This window comes from Prunus dulcis, chromosome 7 (genome assembly GCF_902201215.1).
Source record: "Prunus dulcis chromosome 7, ALMONDv2, whole genome shotgun sequence".
NCBI classification, from domain to species: Eukaryota; Viridiplantae; Streptophyta; class Magnoliopsida; order Rosales; family Rosaceae; genus Prunus; species Prunus dulcis.
Window position 1 is genome coordinate 10961680 of NC_047656.1, and position 23702 is coordinate 10985381.

Below are 23702 nucleotides of genomic sequence, written 5' to 3' on the forward strand. Positions count from 1 at the left end.
CAAGTTCTCGACATCAAGAGCTTGCCTTTGCCGTCTAAACCCGGACGAGGTCGGGTTTCGACAAAGAACAAGTTTCTGACCAGCTCCAGGAAGTGCCGAGCCTTCTGATTTCTCGGAGAACACGTTTCTTATTGTCTAGTTTATTCTTTAATTGATATCAGATGTAAGTATGGTTTTTGAACCACGAAATGATTATAAGTACATGGTTTTCTAGAACAGTTTTAGTTTTTACCCTTTCAAATGTATGTATTTTGGCCTCCATATCGAATGAGGAAAAGGCCCAGGTGCAGGGTTTCGTTTTCTTCCATTTGCTTTGATTTTGTTCTCTGTTTTTTTTTTCTCTTTACTTTTTTTAAATAATAATCATTTTAACTATTGAGTACAAGAAAAAGAAAACAAATATACACATTGCAATTAATAATAATAATAATAATAATAATAATAATAATAATAATAACAATAATAATAATAATAATAATAATAATAATAATAAAAAAGAGTACATATCAATGAGCCAATTCCTTACAAAACTCTGTATGATATTAAACCATCTACAGTCTCAACAACTAATCGATTCATGCGTACAAGCAGCAGCAAATAAGATCTCGCTTTAGGCCCTATTATCAACAAAAATATCACCAAAATCAGGTCTTGGAAATTGACATCTATAAATAAATAAATAATTTTACCCATCACAAGCTATTTGTCGAAAATTTTGACGGTTAAGAGATTTCGAGTGAGAGTTTTACATACGCCAACAAGCAAGCATAGCTGTCAGCAGCCTATATTGAATCAAACAAAAGTTTAGGCAGAGTTTAAAGAATCACTTACCCAAACCCAAGGATGAAATTTCATCTTGGTGGAAGAAACTACTTCCCTTTGCTTTTCCTTTCAGGCCTGAATTAATTTTCTCAACAGCAGCAAGCAGGTCCTTAACGTCGAGTTCAGTACAAGTACAACACACAAAAACTTCAGAAATCGAAATCACCGTGAGCAACTAAATCGACATCACAAAATCAAAATTATGCTCGGATATCATATAGCAATCAGTTCATTTGTTCTCTGGGTGATAAACTATAAAGCAAACTGTGATATTTTGATGAGTATAGAGTAAAAAATTGAACTTCGTAAGTTTTCTAAGCACCATTTTTTGTTTTTGGTTTCTATGAAACCAGAGACAATTTGCCAGCATTATTTTTATGTTACATATAAATTATAATGCCACTATATCAAAATCATTCAGGCTAAACAATGCATTATGCATATTCATAAACTTCGCATCTTGGTTCATTTTATAGGGTTTATACAAATTTGAAAAGCCATTTTAACTCTATCAATTAGCTTTAAAGATACAGCATATCCATGTGCAAGGAAATTGCTATTTAGACGAGAAATCCATGAACTATGGTTAAATCTGCTATGCAACATCTTCAAATTATGTTTCTACACCAGAAGATGAACAATGACGAAACTGCGCTTTCTTTTCTGGTCTTTTACCTTTGGGCTTGTCATAATGTAAAATTTTGGGGTTATCATTCTCAAAGGTCTAGCACAACTAACTCGGAATGTTCATCATTACATTAGTCAGTATCATAAGCCAAAATTGTACAATTCAATATCCATTCTCAATTAAGCAAAATTGTACAATTCAATATCCAAAATTGTTCATCTTAGAGCTATCAGAATGGTATAAATTCATTAAGCAACTATCTCTGCTCTCCTTTTGTCTTTTCGTTATTAACTTAATTTAATCCATTCTCAATTGTTAGATAATACTGGCTATAATTTCACCATATGATTCCAAAATACAGGTACAGGAGCAGTTCCCTTTTTCATGATGCAGGTGATTGAAGCATTATATTGCACTAAAGTATGAAAAACTTGAAGACATAAATTCAACTACAAGAAACCTGAGGTAGAAATTCCATACCTCCCAAGGTGCTAGGCTTTTCATGTAGGAAGGAAGACTCTCATAATCATCCCTAGATACATTTACAAGAGGCAAAGGAACTTGAGCTAGCTTTGGTTTATCCTCACCTTCCCCTGCATTTATTTCACACAGAATGCCAATACCAATATGGGCAATCATTTGATTTTGTTCACAACTAAAGTGATGGGTCTCTAACAAAATGGACCTATAAAGACGAAGTTACATACCAAAATCAGAGAGCAATCCATCTCCAGATGCTCCCGAGGTATCCGTAGAATGATCATATGACCCCTTAAAGGACTTAAACTCATGCAAAGATATATCTGGATCCTCATTTCTAGCATTAGCTGCAAGAGAGTAAGCGACAGAAGTGAATTGCATAGCAGCTAGAAAACAAGCAAGAAAATTTCCAGCATTTTTGTGAACACGAAATCACAGACAAACAAAGACTTAGGGTTTCATTTCAATTTCTCACCTTGAAATGCTAAAGTGGCAAGGGAAGCATCCGAAAGTCCAAGCTTCTTTAAACTCAAAGACTCGTCCAATCTAAGCAAAAGCTCACTAAGAAAACACAAATGCAAATTCAATTTCAATTCCAATTTTCATTTCTTTAATAAGGATACAAAGACTCGTCTTCTTCATCACTGATACGTGGATCGAATCCGTCCTCTGGATCAACCGGCGTCGTTTCATGATCATCGATCTCAATTTCTACGTCAAAATCAGAATTAGTCAACAATTACGAATAAATATAAGGGCGTGTTTGGCCGGCGAGAAAATGAGTACCGGGATCGTAAGCGGACGAAGGAGAGAGACGACGTTGGAGGTGGAGGAGGCGGGTTTGGTTGTCCTTGTAGACCTCGGTGCAGTGGCCCAGGAGCTCCTCGAAGGAGACGGTTTCGAACGACATCGTTTCGAGGAGGTTGAGCTGGGTGCTGGCGGCAGAGACGCGGCGGTTGAGGGATTGCAGGAAGGTGGACGACGCCGTATCGAGAGGGATTGCGCGGCGGTCGACTGAGGTTTTTAGGGCGTCGCAGCTTCTCTGGAGGTGGTTGCAGAAGGACGCTACGCCCTTGCACAAGCTCCGTATAGATTCCTCCATCTCTCTCTCTCTCTCTCTCTCTCTCTCTCTCTCAAATTCTGAAGTTCTGAAGAACCTGCTAATTTCTGCTTGTTAATTTCGAATTAAATAGGCGGGAAGCTTATCAAATGTGTACATATGCAATTAACGGAAGAAGGTAGAACAACAAGCGCCTGTAGCTCAGTGGATAGAGCGTCTGTTTCCTAAGCAGAAGGTCGTAGGTTCGACCCCTACCTGGCGCGAACCTTTTTACAAATTGTTTCAAATTTTTTTTTAAAATATACGTTTTGCCTTTTTGGTTTTAGAATACTTTTTGCCTTTTTGGTTTTAGAATAAATACCTTTTGGTTTTAGTTCAATTTAGGAATCAATAACACTTTCTCTCGTGCCTATTTGCCGCACTTTCTTTTCTTTGTATTAACGCGATAGTTAGAGAGGGGGATTCGAATACAGGACTTTGAGTGCAAGGATGATCTTAACTACTTGAGTTACAAACCCCCTTGCTATTTATAAGAAAAAAGCTTCAAATCTCTACATGTAAAAGTTTAAAAGCTTCATAATTTCATTTAGATAACTTTATTACTGTGTACAAAAACTGTAGGTTTACATTACAGGGCAAAAAGATCTATTCTTCTACTCATTGCTCTCATACATACAAGTCAGGGCGGAGATGTTTCTGAGGTTTTCTTCTCTTTTTGTATACATTTATCAGAAAATTTCTCCTCTTAGAGAACTGGCTGCCCTCTGAATGGCTCTGGCCACTCTCCAAATCTCATGCTGAATTTTGGCCTGCCCTTCCATCCCACTCATTCTCTTTGCTTGAAATATTGCATCTGCTACTCCCGGAAAGAAGAGTAGTTCGCTTTCATGGTCACTAGAAGGCGCATAAACCTACAAGAAGAAGAGGGAAAAATTATGCAATGTGCTTGTATGACCTCTCCTCTGTATGTCAAAGGCCTACTGACGCGTACAAGACAAGACTACTACTACAATTCAATATGTAATCATTGGCCATCAACTTTATAGAACCAAGGAAAACAGAAGTACTTACAAGATGCTTGAACCAGTGTCTTCCTTCAAGTCCATCTGAATCAAGGAAGCCTCTTTCGGCAAGCATCAGCCGATCATTCAGGGCCCGCTTCTTCAACAATACTAACTCACTTGTACTTTGTACATCTCTCAGCCTCTGCACTTCAAAACAAGAAGGATAAGTTTCACTGAGTTTTCCAAGAAGGGAAAAAAAATTTCAATGCAGAGATATATCTGCATAAAAATTGACTCTCTTTCCCAGAAAATGTGAACAAAAATTGCATAAAGATATGCAGTTAAACAAAAAAATCTAAGACTCAATTGCCCATATGCATGGACCAATTGGTACTATTTGATTGTCATTGAACTGCATTAACTCCCCTTTTATCCAGACAAGGAATAATATACCCATGGGTTTGATTCGATTGCTGTGGTTGTCTTAGTTGTTCCAGACCTTATTGTGGAAGTGTTTAAAGCTTTTCAATGCTTCTCTTGGCATGACCAGATTGGAATGCTTGACCAGAAAAAAAAGAAAAAGAAAAAAAGAACTAATTCGAATGTTTTGCGTTGACATGAATAAAATTTTCAATTATTTTTTAATCAATCTTTGACCATTAATTTTGACTAACTGACAGCAAAGAAAGGCTCTAGTATAAAAAAACAAAGAGTTTTGCGTAAATTTCTGATTTCACCTGCGCTTCATGTTCAACTTCTTTGGCGGCGTAGGCAAATTCCTGAATTGCTGTTGTGAGAGGATGTAGAGATACACTCCCATCCAACAAGCTGCTCAAAACATCTTTATAATGCTGCCCACAATTCGAAAAGATATAGGGTTAGTATTAAGTTCAAAAGGGCCAACCAGATGCATAAAGGAACCTTAGGCTGCCCATCATTCAACCACAAGCACTTATTTATAAATTTAAAAAAAAAAAAAAAAAAACCTTTCGTCATTTCTATCTTAATTTTACTCATTCTACCTTGCATTCACGAGACCTTAAATTTGTGCCTATTTCAAATATTTGACTTTGCTTTTTTCGAACCAAAAACAAAACTTTGATTTTTAAGAAGAGAAAGCCTTTGTCATAAGTGATTCATCTGACACTCAAATCCAATAAATTACTTTAGAGAAACTGTGCTGTATCTGAAAGACATTTTTTATTTCAGCTGCCCAAACTCAACTTAAAATTTTTAGCAATTCCCAATTCCACCAAAGAAAATCAGTAAGGAAAAATGTTAACAATCCATATTTCACATAAAGAAGAAATTTAAGAAAAAAAAAATTCTTAACACTACTCGGAGAAGATTAAAACCTTTAATTGATCCACATAAGAGAGGAAATTGAAAGGTAGAATTGAATCGTCAGCCAGGTGAAGGGCTAGAAGTCCCCATATTCCAGCAACTGAGAAAACCACAGGAGAAGTAACATTGAACTTTCAACAATAAAGTAAAAGTCTTCAAATCTATTATAAAAAACCTGATAACAAATACTTTTGTGGACAAATGAGAATAGTATGCTGACCAGCCACATGACGCTGAAACAAAGGATCTCCAAAGTTTACCATCCAGTCATAGGCATCAAAAGCAGTGTGATAGACGGGAAAATCTGAATAGGAATGAAGATTCATCACACTACTGCAATATTAACATGAAAACTTAACTTTGCCACTCGACTTACAAGCAAACCTACATGTTTATACAATTTGGTAAGCCCTTAAATTTTGGCCCAAAAATTTGTCAATCCAGAAGTATGGAAAATAAGAGGGTGTACCTCTCCCATAGTACATATCAATGGAAGGAACTCCTGCATGTTGCACAAATGGGGCAAAATCAGAATCCAGTGCACTAAGTCTTTGGATCTGCAAATCCATGACAGAACATGCTCACCAAAACAGTCATAGCAGATAATACTTGAAAGTATGGAGCAAGAAAGGGAGTTGTGGATGTTCACTTACGTCAATGCTTCTATTTGCAGCCATCCACGTTTCATATACAGTGGCACCCTCTGAATCAGGATCTTTAACCTGAAGTCAGATTGAATACAAGTTAAGCACATTTACTCAAATACAGGCGTCAACACCGACTCACATCCATGGAAACTGACCATAATTTGTTTATAATTGTAGGCATTGTCTATGATTATTTAGTTTACCTTCTTTGTAACCTCAACAATAAGATTGTCCAGCTGAGGAGTCGCGCGAACAAATAATCCTGGCCCTTGAACTGCACAGTCTACATTAATGTAGGCAACAGCTTTGGAGCCCAAATTAGCAAGGTTTTGTTCAACCCACTCAGTAGATCCTACCTGGAAGGATAGAACATAATGAATTTAGACTTGAGAGATCAACACATTGAAGTTTTCAGATAGAACAACTATTATTTAGTATTATGTCAATACAAACAAAGAGAGACACTAATCTATTCCATGCATATACAAACAAAACAAGTGCACTACTTCGAGCATCCATAGTGGAGTCTCTAAAATAATTGCAACTGCACTTGTGTCACCAACCCACGGGTCTCTTTTAAAATAAGGATGGGTGCCTGGATTCAGCCACCTCTCTTCCAAAACACAAACACACAAAAACACTGGTTAACATCAACTGGCAATTATGATTAAGAATCACCTACCATTCCAAACTCTTCCGCGTCCCAACTACAGAGAATAATCGTCCTCCTAGGAATCCAACCCGAACGCATCAAAAGAGCGTATCTACGAGCAATGTCAAGTAACGCTGCAGTTCCACTATTGGGATCAACAGCCCCATATGTCCATGCATCTCTATGGTTGCCAAGCAGCACATAGCGGTCAGGCTCCTCTGCTCCCCTTATGACAGCAAAAACATTATGAATTGCCACCACCTTTTTCTCCCCCTAAAATTAAGACACATAAAGTACAAGATTTAAAAAATAAAAAAAAAAACAAGGAGAGAGGGTGTGGGGAAGAATGTTATCAGGGGAACAGGTTTAAATTGTAATAATTTCTCCTCATTTCTTTAGGATTATTTTTTTCAGAAACTCTAATAGGTAGATAAACAAATTATTTAAACGCAAAAGAGGAGAATATAAAAGAACGCAGAAAGACATTTATTGAAAGGAGATATCGATGACATGGTAGATGATGCAACACAAAGTGACAGAACAAAAGGCTTTCTAACAGAGACTAAAAGATAAGCTCTCATAAGCACAATGAAAGAAACATGTGTACTCCTCAGCAAAGGAGTATCGAATTTCCACATAAATATGAACATTGTGGCACTCAAAATTCTCAATATTGTACAGTTATGGAAATGTCATCAATCTTATTTAAACGTTTATTTAATTCAACCAAATTATTTGCCATTTCTTACTCTGCATTCTTCTCTTATGCTGTTGACAGAAGGAACAAAATAGCATTTGGCTTCGCTTCCTTAAATAGGTGAGCTTACTATGAATTGAGAGTCTGGGTGTAACACAAGTTCATATGCGCAAAATATTGGGGAAATGAAGAAAACACATGTATAATATACTGCCCAAAAACATTACAACCATTAGGTTCCTCTGTCTGATCCACACCCGAAAAAATGCAGGCAATGGACTCAGTCAAGCAATTCTCCTGTGGCAACACCCATAAAATGATATTCCCACAACTAGTATACAAAAATCATGATTCTAAAAAAATTTACTGCAATTTATAAGGTCAAAATTTTGTAACTTTCCAGTTATCTAATTCTTAGCTAAAAGTTTGCAAATTGAGATACAGACAAACCAAGCAAATATTTCCACATTTGACTAAAATTTCAGTCAAGTCAATAATTCTTCCAAGGTTGGTACCAAATTCTACTAGCTTTTCCACAACACTGTTTCTAGCAAAACCCCAAATTTACAGCTGAAGCTATACCTCCCCAGTGCCCACATCCAATTTTGACTACAACTTTTACACAACTGCCAGTCTGGATAACAAAACAGAAATAACAGAACACACAAAAGTCAAAGAACACACATTCTATTCAAGGCTTTATATCAACACAATTCCAGACAGAAAATTTCCAAAACACTACTTTTTCCCCCACATTTGACTAAAAACCATGCAACAAAAAAAAATTTGGCACCAACCTGGTAAGTGAAGTTCATCACCGTCGGGCCAGGCCCGACACCCCCGACTCCGGCAGGCAGCGACGCTCGCCATTGATTGGGCACCGGAGAGCCGCCCAGCGTCGCCAGAAGGAGCTCGGCTGCCTCCGCCGACAGCGGCACGGATGGAATTTTTGGGAAACTCTTCAAAACCTCAGGGTCCTCCGGGTCTAGTCTCTCGGCTCCATCAACCCCGGCCCACCCAGGGGTCAGTGGGTCCCCCGCGCCGCTTCTCACAAGCCCCCTCTCAAAACCCTTTTTAAACCCATCACGCCCCTCGGTGTACAATAGCACAGCCAGCGCACCGTTCTGCTCAGCCTTTCCAACCGCTTCGCCTCTGGGCAAGTCACCGCCTCTCTTCACCAGCACTACACACCCGCTAACGTTCACCCCCAGCTCCGCCAGCGCACGATAGTCCTCGTCCGTGCCGTGGTTGGCGAACACCACCTTAGCGTGAGCTGACCCGGAGGGGGAGTAGGCGTGGTAGGCTCCGACGACACCGTTTTCGGTGGAGAGACCCGGTTCGGTCAACGGGATGTCCACGTGGGAGCCGTTGCTAAAATGCGCGGAGAGTGAGGAGCGGAGTGGGTAGGAGAGGAGGGAGTTGTAGTGGGCCGAGCGGGTGTCGAGGCCCAGGCCCATGAAGTGGGCCCGGACGAAGTGGGCGGTGTCGAGGGAGGGCGGGGTTCCGGCGAGGTGAGAGTGCAGGGTGAGGGCGCGGAGGTAGGAGGCGACGGTGGCGTTGGTGGCGTGGGAGAGGAAAATCCGGCGGAATCGGAGGGCAGTTTGGGGATTTGAGGAGGAGGGTGCAGGGTGGACGTAATGCAGAGTATAAAAGCCCAGAATGCAGATGACGAGGAGAGAGAGGAAGGTGCATGCTGCGGAGGGCTTTGAAGTGAAGAGGGTGGTGGGATTGGGCAGACGTTGACCCATTTTGACTTTTACTCCTACAGACAGAAATTTTTTTAGTTCAGAGAGTTATGGGTGAGAGAGGAGGAGGGGAAGAGAAACAGAGGGGAGGGTGGTGGTGGTATTTGAGGAACTTGCACTGAGTCTGAGCTGCTACTGACAAAAACACTATAAAAGTTCGAGCGTTTCGGTGGGAATTACTTTTTTTCTTTCTTTTTAATTGTTTTTTTTATAATTACAAACGATATTAAAAAAGAGAATTCGAAAATGAAAATAGAAACTTGGGTGCAGGAATATCAACTGAATTTCTTTTGCGAGTTTTTATTTTTATTTTATAGAATTTACTTAAATCAAAACTATTATACCATAACTTCGAGTTTGTGTGCTAATAATTAATATTTTGACCCATAAGCTTCTTGATTATGCATACTTAGTGCCTTTCCATGAACATGTTCATGTTGTTGGGTTGACATGAACTTTAAAAAATAAAAGTTTATAAGGTCGAGTGGGGTTATCATAGTGGTTGTAGTCTTCCCTTTTTTCTCTTGTTTGGCACTCAAGATCAAAATTCCGGACTCTCTTTCCTCCAAATATAACTGAAAAAAAAAAAAAAATTACACGATTAAGAATCTTTTTACAAAAAATAAAAGGGTGGATCACTAACATTTATCATCAACCATTTTTGGTTCAATGGGGAGTTTTGTCTTATAAATAAAAGTAGATAATATATTCCAAACTATTTTAATATGTTTTTTAATACAAGCCGGAATTATTTCAAACCTCCGTTGGGGCATACCAATTTTTTATATATTTAAACTAGCCCCTTGCCAATTGGTTTTTTGTTTTGTTTTATTTATTTTTATTTTAGAACTAAGAAAAGAATGGATAGTTATGTTCCATAAAAATAGGACCCATTATTTTATTTGTTTTTATTTTTTTAATAGGATAAATATAAATTAACAATATTATCCTCATTTAATTAATCATTTCAATTTTTAATGTTTGCATTAATTAAGGGCATTTTCTGATATTTTGAATGTTTCACCATTCTTTGTCTTTTGTTTTATACAATCACGATCTCTTGAATTACAGGGGTCCAAGAGATTTGTGGTCACTCACCGTTGGATTTAAATTCAATAGTTCATTCACTTTTGTACTCCTTTTAAGAAACTTTTTTGAACTATTGGATTAATATCCAACGGTGAGTGACCACAATCTCTTGAACTCCTATAGTCCAAGGGATCAGATTAGACTATAAAAAAATTATTAAATGTGATATCACAGTGAAAGAAACATTTCATCTATATATATAATCATTCAGTCCCGATCTCCAAGAGATTGTGGTCACCCACCGTTGGATATAAATCCAATGGTTCAAAATGATATATATAAATGCAATATGACATAAATGATTATTACCCGATTCAAGTCAACCGCTGAATTTACATCCAACGGTGAGTGACCATAAATCTCTTGGACTACAGGGGTCCAAGAGATCATATATATATAAAACAATTATATATATATATATAGTCCTGATTTCTTGGACCACAAGAGGCCAAGAGATTGTGGTCAACCACAATTGGATATTAATCTAATGGTTCAAAAAAGTTTTTTAAAAGAAGTGAACCGTTGAATTTACATCAAACGGTGAGTGACCATAAATCTCTTGGAGCCCTGTAGTCCAAGAGATCAAGATTGTATATATATATATATATATATATATATATATATATAGATGAAATGTTTCTTTCACTGTGACATCACATTTAAGATTTTTTTATAGTCTAATCTGTTTTAAGAATTTTTTTTCTAGCCGCTAGTTTAATTTTGATATTACATATTATAATCCAATTGCAGGCCAAATTAATTAACAGAAAACTCAATAGAATTTATTACAAAACACTAATCCATTATATATATATATATGTGTGTGTGTGTGTGTGTTATATAAAGGAGAATCTCTCTTTTGAGGACCTTTCTTATTGAAAGGGGTGATAATACACTAAAATTATACACACAACACGGATGCTAGGACTTGAATCCAAGATCTTGTCTGATAAAGCAATTACTTTAATTCCACTACACTAAAGAAAGAATCTCTCTTAAAGAACGATTTGTTGAAATACGACTTAATTTTTTCTTAAATTTCTTAAATTTTGACATTTGTTGACCAAATTGATTATTTTACAAATAAAATGGTTCGCTAGAGTTTCAATTTTATGCTCCCAATTACACTATAAAAAAGTCAATAAATAAAGACAAAATGAAAAAAACTTTATAAAAAAAAAAATTCAATGGTCCATTTAAAGAAAACAATTTTGATATAAAGAATTTGATTTAAAAATATAAAGCAAAAGTATTGTTTTGGAAAGTAAACGACAAGTTGACGCAAGCAAAAGAGACGCTTTCAAGGCGATTGAGCTGTGATGTTTGGGCCCACCCAGAACTTTCAATATTTTTAGTTTGGTGGCCCACCAGATTTCTCCCAGAAAAAGCGAAAGCAAAAATGTTAGATTAAATTAAGGGAGGGAATGTGTAGGTATCAGTGGCAGTGCATGATTTCGTGTTTCGGAATTGGGCCCCACTAGAATTTAAAAGTGGAGGCTCCATCTCGTTAGAGCATCCACAGTGGGATGCTGTATTTTCGGAGGTGTAAAGCTACTTTTATATCCTTTTTACGTCTCTGGAGGTTGTAAATGTGATTTTTGCTCAAGTGGGAAAGATGTATAATTAATTTATTTCACCTTTTTTGTTGTAAGTCCCACTTTTGTCCACTTTTTTTTTTCACATTTTCTCATGTAGATCTACAAGAGATATAAAAAAATATATATATGTGTATTTAAATTTGCATCTCATGATAGTGATGCAAATTTACACTCGTTTACGTCTCTCCATTGCGGGTGATTCCAATAACAAAGGGTGTATATTTAACATACACATTATTATACACTCTCCCACTGTGAATGCTCTTACTATGAGGAGGAATCATGTCACCATCAGCATGCTCCATGCACATCATACTCATTAAACATAGTAATCTTTGTCATCGAATTCGGGTCAAACTGGTCCAGTTTAGACCGTCAAGTAAATCGAATTGGACCGGTATTCTCTTTCTCTTAGTTCCCTATGTCTCATATAAAATGCTTAGACGAGACTTGTCTTGGTGATCGTTGGATGCATTGAGATCATTGTACCTAACCGGATCATCGTCGGAACCTATATGGTGATCATTTTATTATGGATTAAGAATTTCCTTATTTAGTTGAAATTTTCATATGTGAGATTAAAGAGTGATTAAAACATACTAATTCAAACTCATGTTTGGCTAATTGCCCTAATTATGTGGGAAAGTTGTCACTAACTAGAAAGCTGCGATAACTTATCCCAATCAAATTAAGAACGAGCACATGGTTTGTGTTTAGGATTCGAAGTCCATGTTCAGATTTTTGGATTTGACCTCTAAAATTCAAAGTTCGAATTTGAGGCAGACCTAGGGTACAATTTTTTATACCCAATTTTGGGTTTTGAGGTCTAGGGTTTCGAATCCATGTTCTAAGGTGTTGAGCTAAAGCACAATTTTGGATCTAAGGATTCAAATTTATGGCCTAACCCAGCTCGAGAGTCGACACTATGAGCTTGAGTTTTGAGATTCATAAATGAAGTAGGTTTTGGGTTTGAGTATGGAGTTCGAGGTCTACATCAAACACATATATAGTATTTCCCATTACTAAGATGGAGTGGATGGAATAATGTTGTCTCAACACCATGATCCATGTTCCATTCACCCTTGGTATTGGATTACGAATAGTCACAATCACTGATATTTGTAGCCTACTTTTTCAGGGTTGTGGTTCATATGAGAATGGGCAAAAATATTATCAACTTCTCAAAAAGTTTTGGCAAAACCAACAATTCCCTACCTTTTCCACCTAAGCGAAAAGGGAATTGCACCAAGACAGCTAGACTGCATACTTCTAATAATTGGGTTAAAGTGAAGACAAGACATGAAAAACGGGACCACTTTATTTTTCTTTCATGTTTTGGGGTGGAATGAGTCATATAGAGTCAGATTTACATTAGCTACAAGTCCCCAAGAAAAAATCCCTTTCATTTTCACCCTAACAAACAAGTGTTGTCTATTGCCCTCTGCCCACATGAATATTTTTGTTCCTTAGTGGTGCAAAATCTTTAGTAGATAAATACTAATAATAATCAAATTTGTAGGTGTCATGTCATGAAACAAACCTTTTCTAAACGAAGAAGACTTTTCACCGAAATCATCTATCTTCTAAGTCAGACTCTAAATATCATTTATGTAGAATGTATGAAATTTGACAAAATTGATCCACATGAATGATATTGAATAAAATTGAATCATAATGACGATCTCGATCATCAAACAACAACATTATAGAATTTATTACACGTATATACAAATAGAAGGTAGGTAGCTATCCTTTGGAATTTTTGAAATTTTGCCTTTTACCTTGATTTTTACAATGCCAAGAATGAGAATCATTCTCTATTTTTCCCTTTCACTTTCATTTCCCACTTTGTAATCTATGCCAAAAAGCAGAGTGGGGTGTTCGTGCCAAGGTGAGTGGCAAGAGCATTAGCTTTGATTGATGCATCCAAATCTGATATGCCACCAATGAATGCAATCATTTGATAAATTATTCAGCTTTGTAGATAAAGCCAGGCCTATTTTCGGTCGATTTGGTTCCTTTTTTGGATTTACGAAAATCGAATCAAAATTTTATAATATTTCTTCTTAGAATTATCAGAAACACTACCAACTACCAAACAAATGGGAAATTCGATATTTTCAATTGAGAATCGAATATCAAATATAGGAATTTAAATATGCATGCTGTATGTAACTTAATATGGAAATCTGTGGAACAAATTATTCTTCTGGGTTTACTATATAATGCGGTGGCATAATCTAAACTGTTCATTGTGAAAGTTCATGTTTATAATTAGAGATCATTCGTTGATTCTTCATTGGCACAATCTAATATGTTTTTATGATATAAGTGATATTGGAAAAGGAGGAAATCGAACACAGAATCTCGAGTGAAAAAGAATTCTATAATGAAGGTTTTATATTTGGCCTTTAGGTGAAGCCATATCTCTTAAACATTAGATCAAATTAGGATAACTGCTCTTAAACCAAAGTCTCTTGCCCATATGGGTTTTTTTTTGGGGTCAGAATTGCTCATGGTATGTTATGTTGTCCAATGACCATGATTTTCGTAGTTCTAAACATTATTATTCTTATCAGGTTGGGCTTTAGAATTGGGCGTTAGAGTTGGGCTGGACTTGGATCCAACTTGTGTTCTTTTGGTTCAAATGAGATTGACTCTCTAAAGAGGAACTTGTTTGTTGCCTGCTCTATTTTCGTTTATCAAATTAGCATCAACAATGGCAACCTCGGTTGTGCTTGTGATATGTGACTATTTTCCATCTCTACAACTACCTGAACCAAAAAATAAACAATCAAAACAAAACTGAGAAGACAAATGCAATAGTTTGATCACCAAGGAAACAATGCAATAGAAAGGAAAAATGTGCTTTCTGGAGACGAGAACAATTCAAAGGATCACATTTCTGAAGCAACTGACAAACAATTTAGGTATAACATGAAAACAATATTATACATTCTGCTGGTACATCTAATCTCAAAACCCAGATACAATATACAGTATCTTTTGAGGGTAGTTCCCTTGTACAGTTGCTATTTATGTATCTTTTGTAAAATTTCATGTTTTGAGTGAAGAAGCTCTTCAAACACCGACCATGGCGTTGTAGGTACCGTAAGCAGCGAAAAGCATTCCACACAATAAAATGGAAAAATCCAAGGTTCTCTGCCAGAGTTTTAGGGAAGAACCCAATAATGCTAAGTGAAATGTAGCTGGCAAAACAAATGAGATCAGTGCACATACAGTACTCCCCACAAGCGAGGCAAATACTGCAAACCCTGGAACACATGAGGCCAAGACCGCCAATTGGATCACCACCATTGCTCGAGTCATGTATATTGCAAATTTTCCGATTCGTGTTGTTGAATACTCATTGTTATTGTCATGAGCCTTCTGAAACCATTTTACTTTCGCTAGCTTTCCCTCTATGATCTCGTTAATTGGGTGTAGCATGATTGGGAACGTAAATATTAGCCCCAGGCACAAACCAATCTGTTACCAGGCAGTCAACCAAAAAATCAGCCAAAATCTCCTACAGTTACATAAGGTACAATTGAAAAGAAAGACATTCTGCATCAACCTAGTCAGATGTTATGATTACTACTTACAGAACTCATCAAGAAAACTATACATTGAAAAGTAAAAACCCATCAAGCAACCTTGAAACCATATTTTCCACCTGGATTTCACATGCTAGTCAATGTGCATGATTACCAAGTCATCAGTTCAGCTATTAAACCATGATATCTTTGCTATGGGATCAGGGAAGCACACTAAAAGATAGTTTACCTTAATAGAATTTATTTGATACTTGAAATTAGAGAAAGAAAATTGAGAAAACTAAAGTTTCGTTGTAACAATATGCATGCATATCAGTATATGTATAAACATAACAAGTACTTCCCTTATACTTAAAGATATATCATAATTGTATTAACTTATTTTTATGCCAATACCATATCCTTTTTGGGCAAAGCAATTATAAGGAAACAGGAAGACTGATGAAAACTGAAATAGTGCAAACCAATCATGAGACGAATACTACCATATATAGTTTGGCAGGGGAACTATTAATTAAGCTTCTAAGAAGGTGGATGACGGTAATTGGATCTATCTTGCCAACTAAGCCTAAGCTCAAGAGACTGTTCCAACTAAGAAATGTACATTCCTTTTTATTTTTCTGTCCAAAATGTATTTCTTACAACTTCTTTATATAAACCCACAACCCAAAGCTACCAAGAACTTCTTATCTTAATTGTAAATCTAAATTCCAAAGCATACCCTAAAAACAGAAAGATCAAGACAATAAAAGTAAGCACGTGCAATGAAAATTTGAAACCAAGATGAGTGTTGACAAGTATGACAGGGAAGGTTAGAGCACATTACCTGAATTACTACAGCAGACCAATTTCGAGGGAGATTGAGAGTGACACTGTCTCTGGTTTGATCACCGTAAGCCATGTAACCGGCGAATCCGAATAAAACATAGACAAGGGTTATGCCTGTCAAAGCCAGACCAAGCAACCTCGGGAACGAGGTTTTGTCTCGCATAGAACCTTCCAGTGCTAATGTCATCCCAAACCCCTCAAAACAAAACACTGCCACGCCTCCTGCAAATGGCAACCCTCCTATACTTGATGTGACCGCGGTCCTATCACTAAAAGAAAACTCACCCTCGAATGCCTGCTGTATGTCTTCTTTCACCACAAAGAGCATAGCCAACAAATTGCAGACTGATGCAAAGACACTAAAGGGTGCTAAAGCAGATAGACTGCCTATCCAAGACAGCCCAATTTCAATTGGAACTAATAAAAATATACAGGAAGCAACTGAGAAACCGTAGCCATTCAATATCGATGAAAGGTTTTGCCCAACAAATACAAGATACGCCACGGAGCCTCCACATTGGGCAACCAGAATCACAGATTCGGTTAGATAACGACCTGTCCTTCCCATGCATCCATAACCCAAATCACCATAAGTTTTTCTATTTGCTGAGTCTTCTACTGATGCCAACTTCTCCCTACATTCCACCTATTCATTATCACGGAATCAAAACATAAAGATCAATTTTAAACTTTTCCCCATCCCCAAGGGAAAAAAAAGTCCAACTATACCACACCAGAAATGTGAATTAAGAAGGGGGGATAAAAGGAGATTGCTGTGTTCACGAAGATTGATCTAAGCGGGTCATATTGTAATCTGAATGATTGATCTAAGTGATGTTTGTTCAAATACATCTCAAAATAAATAAAACACCTAAAACGCTCTACACATAGCATAGCATGTGCATATACTCTAGCAACATAACAAAAGTCCCAACTTAACATGTCAAAATAATCTAAATGCCCAAATGAACAAGTTAATAACATGTAAGATAGTTTGACAATGTCGAGTCCAACAGCCTAGCAACATAACCTGCCACATAGTCTAACAACATAACTGTGTCGAATAGGACGTTAAACCACAAAGAACAAATTAAAACAAGAATGAAAAACTGAAGAAAAAGAGAAGGAGCCGAAGAAACTAACAAGGAGGAGCATGCAATAGTAGGTGCCGAGGCCAGCAATAATCACACCAAGCGAACCCGCAAGCCAGCCAGCGATTCTCAAAGCGAAAGGGAGACCCAAAACGCCGGTCCCAACAACGGAAACGATTATGTTTCCGAGAGTCTGAGCCGCAGAAGCCCCAGCTGGCTTGTCAAGCAAAGGAACCGCCTTGCTCTGTCCTCCTCCACACTCCATTGTTTTCTCTGTGAAACTGAGAGCATGAGAACTATAACTATGGAAGACTTCATGGGTAGCTAGCAAATTCCATGGTTGATATATAAAAACCAATATGGGGGTTTGGTAGAGAGTGAAAATCTTTGATAAGATGAGATCTCATACGGGTATTTTTTCTGGATATTGGTTCATTGCACCAAACCTGTCCAAAGTGATGATGATAATTGGGTTTTTCGATGGAATCTTCTTTTTCTTTGCTCTCTAAACTTGGAAAGGTTTAATTAGATGGGGAGGGTTTGGTATGAGTCGCGCTCAGAGCTCCATGTGAGCTACGGTCGATGGGAGATTCTGATTTTATCAACAGATGTCGAATTCTACGGCGACCTTCCAATCTGTCACAGGACACAAAATTTTGTTTGCTTCTTTGAGCGATACGTGGATTCTGTTTTATGTGAAACGTGATGGCACTGTTTTGCCATCTCGGTCCATTACGGCATGCCACACATATTATATGGACATGCCACGCATATCATGTATTTATCTGTGATTAGTTCGGAATAGTAAAACAATATATACGCACATCATGTGATGAGTGAGATAGTAACTTTCATTTTGTGCAAATTTATTCCCTTGTCTCGTGCAAATTTTCGTTACTTTGTCAATTGTAAAAATTAAGACGTGGCATTATATGATAAGCGCGAGCAAAATCCATCAAAGACTCGTCCGTAGGCCTGGGCACGAATCGGTTCGGAACGGTAGAAGGCTCTTCCGTTAACCAAACCAAAGACTTCGGTAGACTTCAGATCAATTAACCTAATATTCGATTCGAATTGGATGTATACACCGGTAGTACCATAATAAAAACATACTAATAAAAATACAATTTATAATACTTTCACATAACATAAGTTCTTGAACAAATACACCAAATTATCCTTGTAAAATATAAAAATCCAATAGTCTAATTCATCCAAGTATGAAATCAAATAACTTAGTCACTATATCATTCAATATGTACTCAAGATGTACTAGGAGCCACTTGTGTTTGTTGTTTGAACCTATGAATGTTCTTTTTATTGAATTCTCTACATTTATGTAAATGATTTTGACATTTGTTATGCATTGGGTTCTTTAGTTTTTCATGGTGAATCCAACCATATAAAGAACATAAAATTTGGATCAACAACTGGAAAGTTACAGGTAAAAAACGGGACAAAGGTCGAAACTGGAAAACATAGGAAGTTCATAAATTCCTCTCTGACCAAAAAGTGCTACAGTACCCGGGTAAGTGATACCATGGTGATAAAGAAGTGATACAGTGGTGATAAAGCAGTGATACAATGGTGTGAAAGAAGTGATACAGTAGTGATAAAAGAGTGATACAAAATGCTGATTGTATTTACATGTGGTTTCTTGTTTTTGTATTTAAATAATAAAATAAGTATAAATATCGGATCGGTACCGGTTTCCATCGAGTTAGGAATTTTGTTTTCGTTAACCAAACCAAACATTTCGATAAGGATCGGATCAAAATAATTAAAAGTAAAAAATAATTATTTAACCAAACCAAACCAAACCGTCGATACGGTACGGTCGGTACGCATATAATTCGGATGAGATGCCCACTCTTACTCGTCCGTATAGGATTTTCCCTAAACCCTAATGGTAATCAGAGGGTAGATTTTTTTCCAAAGTGATTGTCAACTCTACAACAACAACCCATGCGCGTATAAAATGCACATCTAGCCAAAAAACCATAACAAAAAGGGAAAAGAAAAGAAATCTAGAAAACGAAAGAAATCTAGAAAACAATGGAAGAAATTTAGAAAATAATGAAGGCAAATTGAGAAAAGAGTAAATTGCTGAATTGCCTCCTAAACTATCATTTAATTTTCAATTTTCCCCCGATCTTTTTTTAAGTCAATTAATGATATGAACTAATTTTTTTAGCCAATGTTCACCCCCACCATCATATTTCTCAACATTCCTTCCATCTCTCCGTCAAATTTGGCATGCGTACACCTTGTGACGAAAAATTTGATAACACTCAATAACATGAAAAATAGTAAGGATATAGCCAATAGGCTATTTCTGTTTTAGGAATTTAGTGAAAACCCCAAAAGAAGTAGTCAGCTCTCAAAAACACCCAAAATCTTTTCAAAATGACGAAAAAGCCCATCATCTTTAGCATCAAAGACATGCAAGTCCAGAGCTCTTTCCTCCACCATCAGCATGTGGAGAGACCAGGCTTACATGTGAAGATTTTGTCTCCAGCAATTAGACCATGTGAAGACTTTGTCACTTCGTTGCTCTTCCATGAGCTACGAGCCAAGCCAAACCACAAACCTTAGTAGGAGCACTAGATTTCCAAATCATTTTAGCACTCTGGAACAAGAAATTTCATATCACACAAAATAAAAAGAAAACGTCTTAAAAGAGAAAACCCCTGATGAACCCAGTTCCCACTTCCTCCTATTTGACCTGTGTTGAGAACTGAAAATTCTCCAAAACTGTCAATAATGCTGCATCTTCCATTGAGATTTTGAAAAATACACAAGAAGTTAATGAGGTTACTCCAGTAAGTTCTCTGTAGGAAAGGTTTGTCAGGAAATCGACAAGGTATGCATCTAAGGAATACTATGCCAACCAATAAAGAATATAAGATAATGAAAAAGTAGAAATATATTACATACAAGTGTTTTCTTGTGTGTAACGGTTATTCTCTTGGACTTGCAATTTCAAATTCAGACATATGATTAAGAGGACAAAGTGCCTTCACACCACCAGTGTATTGCACTATGGCACCAAAGCTGTCAACGGCTATATGATTTTAGCGAACACTGTCCGTTCAAAAGCACTGGCCTGCTTCATAGAAAAGCAATTAAACATACTAAGTATGCTCCAATGAGATTAGTGAAAAACAATGATAACGTACCGTCTTCTACACGCAGATATGAAGCTCTAGTTGTGCAACAAATCAATTGAAAATACTTGAAACAGAAGGTGATAATACATGGGAAATACAGCAGCAATATCAGGGCAATAGGGAGGCAATTCAAGGGCAATACAAAACTCCATACTCCCACTATAATTACATTCTAACAGACTTGAAAAAAGTGCAATGTATAACATGGTTGAGATAGATACATAACACATCCACACTAATTTCAAAACAATACATGGTTGAGATAGACATTGGAAAGTTACAAATTGAAGGAGCAAAAGCTACTTGTTTAGGTGATTGTGTCTTTCCCCTAAGTTAAACTAAGCTAGACAATTCCAGCACTGACCAGCTTCTGGATCTTGTTAACCATAAGCCTTCTCTTTTACTCACTAGAATATCCGTTGTGCCACTGCCCATGCTCGTCATCCAGTTGATCATCAATTTCAGTCTAGTTCTAAACACCATGCCAGATAATTTGATTCATGAGACACTCTAATGTAGACAACAATAAATAAGTTCAGAAGCATAATAAAACAGAGAAACTAATAGAAGTGGCTCTAAGTAAACCTCAGCACAAACTTATTTCTTGCAATTTAATTTCACAAGCATGACTGGTGTATATCAATTTTCAGGACATATGTCACTCTAAGAGTGATGGTGAGCACAGGGGCAATCCACAGAGGAGCAAGGGTGGTCAATTGACCCCGCAACCACGGAATCCGCCACATGAAGAAAGAAAATTGACCCTGCAATGGCTGGATGGCTGGGCAATTCATGCCCGCTATCTGTTCGAGGAAATGCCTCAAGGGGACGCATCATCTTGAGCGCAGCAAGCAACGTTGCGCACACCTCGCTTCTGTTATGTTTTCATCTTTTGCTTCAAAATGATGTCGTTTGTTTAAGTTTTTTGTTGTCTTAAAAACATATTAAAATAAACAGGGGCATGAGCAATAAAGCTGCTACTCGATAAACCCCACAATCCCGGATAGGGGTGGGCATTTAAAGGCGAAATACTGAAACCGTACACTAACCATACCGTACCATACTAATTTTATACCGTTTCATTTATGATAGGGAAATATTCGGTACCGTACCATATCGTACTGTACCAATAGAGTATGGTATGGTAGCGGTATCAAGTATTTGGTACCGATTAATACCGTACCGTACTAAATACTAAAATATAATTTTTTTTCATACTGAAATATAAGTATTTGTGTTGTGTTGTTGATTCTGGATTATGCCATTTGTGCTGTGTTGTTGATTTCTTGCTTTTTCTATATTTTGATAGCCTTTGTGTGTATGTTTATAGAGCCTTTTTCTTTATTCATTTGATAATTAAAAGTTGTTTCAAATAGAAACATATAAAAGCCTTTCTGTAACCAGGACCTGAATTCCATTAACTTTTTTTTTTTTTTGTGGGATACAAACAAGAATCTCATGCATTAAATTTCAAAACAGTATTATTCTACCCTAGAATAGTTTTCAGAGTGGCCTCTAGGTTCTGTTAGTTTGAAGATCAGTATCTTCATTATTTTGTTCTTAAATTTCCATGTATGCATCATCTATATGGTTTCTTTCATTGACTAGTCAGACGTGACGGTTTTGGCATCATCACTGTATTAGCATATAAAAAATAAAGAATCTTTTGTTAAAAATTGACTGAGTTTTGTTATTGGGTATGTAAGCCATAAGGCATAAGACATAATTTTAACTATTTTGGTTTGTAAGCCATAAGACATGAGTTTTAACCATTTGGATTTGATGAATCTGTTGAATATGTTGATGGATATTGATTTGATTGATTTGGATATTGAATATGTTGATTAGGATTTGGATATTGAGTATGTTCATTTGAATCTGTAACTTAGGCATCAGTTATTTTGGCGAATGAATATGTTGAATATTGAATTGGTTCATTTTATAGTTGTGTCATGTTGGTATCAAAATGATACCGATACTGTACAGATACCGTTTGGCACGGTATGCTACGGTACTAACTTTGACAAACGATAATCCCATACCGTATCATACTGGTTTTAATTTCTGGTATCAGAAGCGGTACGAGCTCAATACCATACCGTGCCCACCCCTACTCCCGGGCATTTCAAAGGAAATATACTATTCTTTTTCCTTTTCCCAATCTTTTTTTTTTTTTTGTTCGAACCCAACCTTGCTTTTTCTCTCCTTTTTCATTTCAGTTTTTGCTTTTTGTATATATTTTTTTCTTTGCTCCTTTTTCTCTTTATTTTGTGTTTACTTTTTATTTTGCATTTTCCTTTTCATATGTTTTTCTTTATTACATAATTTTAGCTCATTCAATTTTATAATTTGTTGTTATCTTGCTTTTATCTTATATTTTCTTACTTGTTTCAAATCATTATATTTTGAGTTAAAAAAAGAAGTTATTGTCTTGCTATTTTTTTTTTTCAATACTAGAAGAGTGCTGCTAAACGAACCTTAAAATTAACTGAGTACACCCTACTACAAAAATATATATTGAATTACTGATTTATCCTAATATAAAATGACCAAAAAGGATATATAAAATTGTGAAACAAATATAATTTTAATAAGTACACCCTACTAACCATATTCAACCCATTTTCATGCTTGTTGAGAACGTTGCAACCTTTTGCAATCATCAGTGCTGTTTCTTTCTTCTTGTTCTTTATGTTTATGCTCCAACAATCTTTTATTATCCTAATTACCCAAAAGAAACCGAATCAAAGTCAAAGTCAAAGTTTCTTTATGAATATGAAAATCATTTTGACTTACTTGGACCCTCTCTGAACAACCAAAAGCATGTCTTTTTTGTGTGTGTGTGTGTGTGTGTGTGTGTGTGTGTGTGTGTGTGTGTGGAGCCATGGATAAATCTCCATGCGTTTGTCTTAGCTTCGTGCATGGGTAATTATGATGGCTTTTTGCTCATTTGGCTTCTTCCAACACAAAAAATGTTATGAGATAATTTGTGTTTAATTTCCCATTTGTCCTATTGCGTTTTTAACGAAAGAGGTGGTGATTGTAAGAACTTGAAATTGCAAAAAAAGTGTCAACAATTTTAGTAGAAGCATAAATCCATATGAAAAGTTAAGGATTTATAAACGCTATTAAAAAAATCAAGCTGAAAATCAATTATAAAATAATGCTACAAGTATTAAGGTGTACCAGGGGTATTTTTTTGTAGTTCTATAGGGTGTACTTAGTGAATTTTACATTTTAATTAAAATATTAGGGTGTACTTAAATCATAAGGTATACTCAATTAATTTT

The 23702-nt window shown here is 36.5% G+C and overlaps 3 protein-coding genes and 1 non-coding gene across 4 annotated transcripts; 1 reads left to right on the forward strand and 3 right to left on the reverse strand.

Moving 5' to 3' along the window:
* Positions 1-458: 458 nt before the first annotated feature.
* On the reverse strand, positions 459-3069 carry LOC117634916. The gene is made up of 7 exons (XM_034369199.1): positions 2717-3069; positions 2554-2641; positions 2406-2476; positions 2158-2277; positions 1931-2043; positions 832-931; positions 459-617 (listed from the first exon to the last, which is right to left on the reverse strand). Exons 1-7 carry the CDS (start codon positions 3030-3032, stop codon positions 523-525), a joined length of 903 nt encoding a protein of 300 aa, XP_034225090.1. The 5' UTR covers positions 3033-3069; the 3' UTR covers positions 459-522.
* A 111-nt stretch (positions 3070-3180) lies between these two features.
* On the forward strand, positions 3181-3253 carry TRNAR-CCU. Its single transcript has one exon. It is a non-coding gene; the product is annotated as a tRNA-Arg (tRNA).
* A 292-nt stretch (positions 3254-3545) lies between these two features.
* LOC117634614 (probable glutamate carboxypeptidase AMP1) lies at positions 3546-9182 on the reverse strand. Its single transcript, XM_034368789.1, has 10 exons — positions 8132-9182; positions 6668-6910; positions 6189-6341; positions 5992-6060; positions 5808-5895; positions 5559-5642; positions 5350-5438; positions 4732-4845; positions 4062-4196; positions 3546-3901 (listed from the first exon to the last, which is right to left on the reverse strand). The coding sequence occupies exons 1-10, from the start codon at positions 9080-9082 to the stop codon at positions 3719-3721; spliced, it is 2109 nt and encodes a 702-aa protein (XP_034224680.1). The 5' UTR covers positions 9083-9182; the 3' UTR covers positions 3546-3718.
* A 5435-nt stretch (positions 9183-14617) lies between these two features.
* LOC117635927 (amino acid transporter ANT1) lies at positions 14618-17883 on the reverse strand. The gene is made up of 3 exons (XM_034370319.1): positions 17295-17883; positions 16150-16797; positions 14618-15255 (listed from the first exon to the last, which is right to left on the reverse strand). The coding sequence occupies exons 1-3, from the start codon at positions 17505-17507 to the stop codon at positions 14848-14850; spliced, it is 1269 nt and encodes a 422-aa protein (XP_034226210.1). The 5' UTR covers positions 17508-17883; the 3' UTR covers positions 14618-14847.
* Between the last annotated feature and the right edge of the window lie 5819 nt (positions 17884-23702).

Bases quoted from the DNA above. Each gene is read 5' to 3' on its own strand.
- LOC117634916 (XM_034369199.1), bottom strand. From the start codon at position 3,032: ATGGAGGAATCTATACGGAGCTTGTGCAAGGGCGTAGCGTCCTTCTGC. The intron at 2,642-2,716 runs GTACTCATTTTC...ATTTTGACGTAG, and splicing joins TTCGTCCGCTTACGATCCCG to AAATTGAGATCGATGATCAT. The intron at 2,044-2,157 runs GTATGTAACTTC...AAATAAATGCAG, and splicing joins TGGATTGCTCTCTGATTTTG to GGGAAGGTGAGGATAAACCA.
- LOC117635927 (XM_034370319.1), bottom strand. From the start codon at position 17,507: ATGGAGTGTGGAGGAGGACAGAGCAAGGCGGTTCCTTTGCTTGACAAG. The intron at 16,798-17,294 runs GTTAGTTTCTTC...GATAATGAATAG, and splicing joins ACTATTGCATGCTCCTCCTT to GTGGAATGTAGGGAGAAGTT. The intron at 15,256-16,149 runs GTAATGTGCTCT...GCCTGGTAACAG, and splicing joins GGTCTGCTGTAGTAATTCAG to ATTGGTTTGTGCCTGGGGCT.
- LOC117634614 (XM_034368789.1), bottom strand. From the start codon at position 9,082: ATGGGTCAACGTCTGCCCAATCCCACCACCCTCTTCACTTCAAAGCCC. The intron at 6,061-6,188 runs GTAAACTAAATA...ATCTGACTTCAG, and splicing joins TTGTTGAGGTTACAAAGAAG to GTTAAAGATCCTGATTCAGA. The intron at 4,846-5,349 runs GTTTTAATCTTC...AATTGTGGGCAG, and splicing joins CTTATGTGGATCAATTAAAG to CATTATAAAGATGTTTTGAG.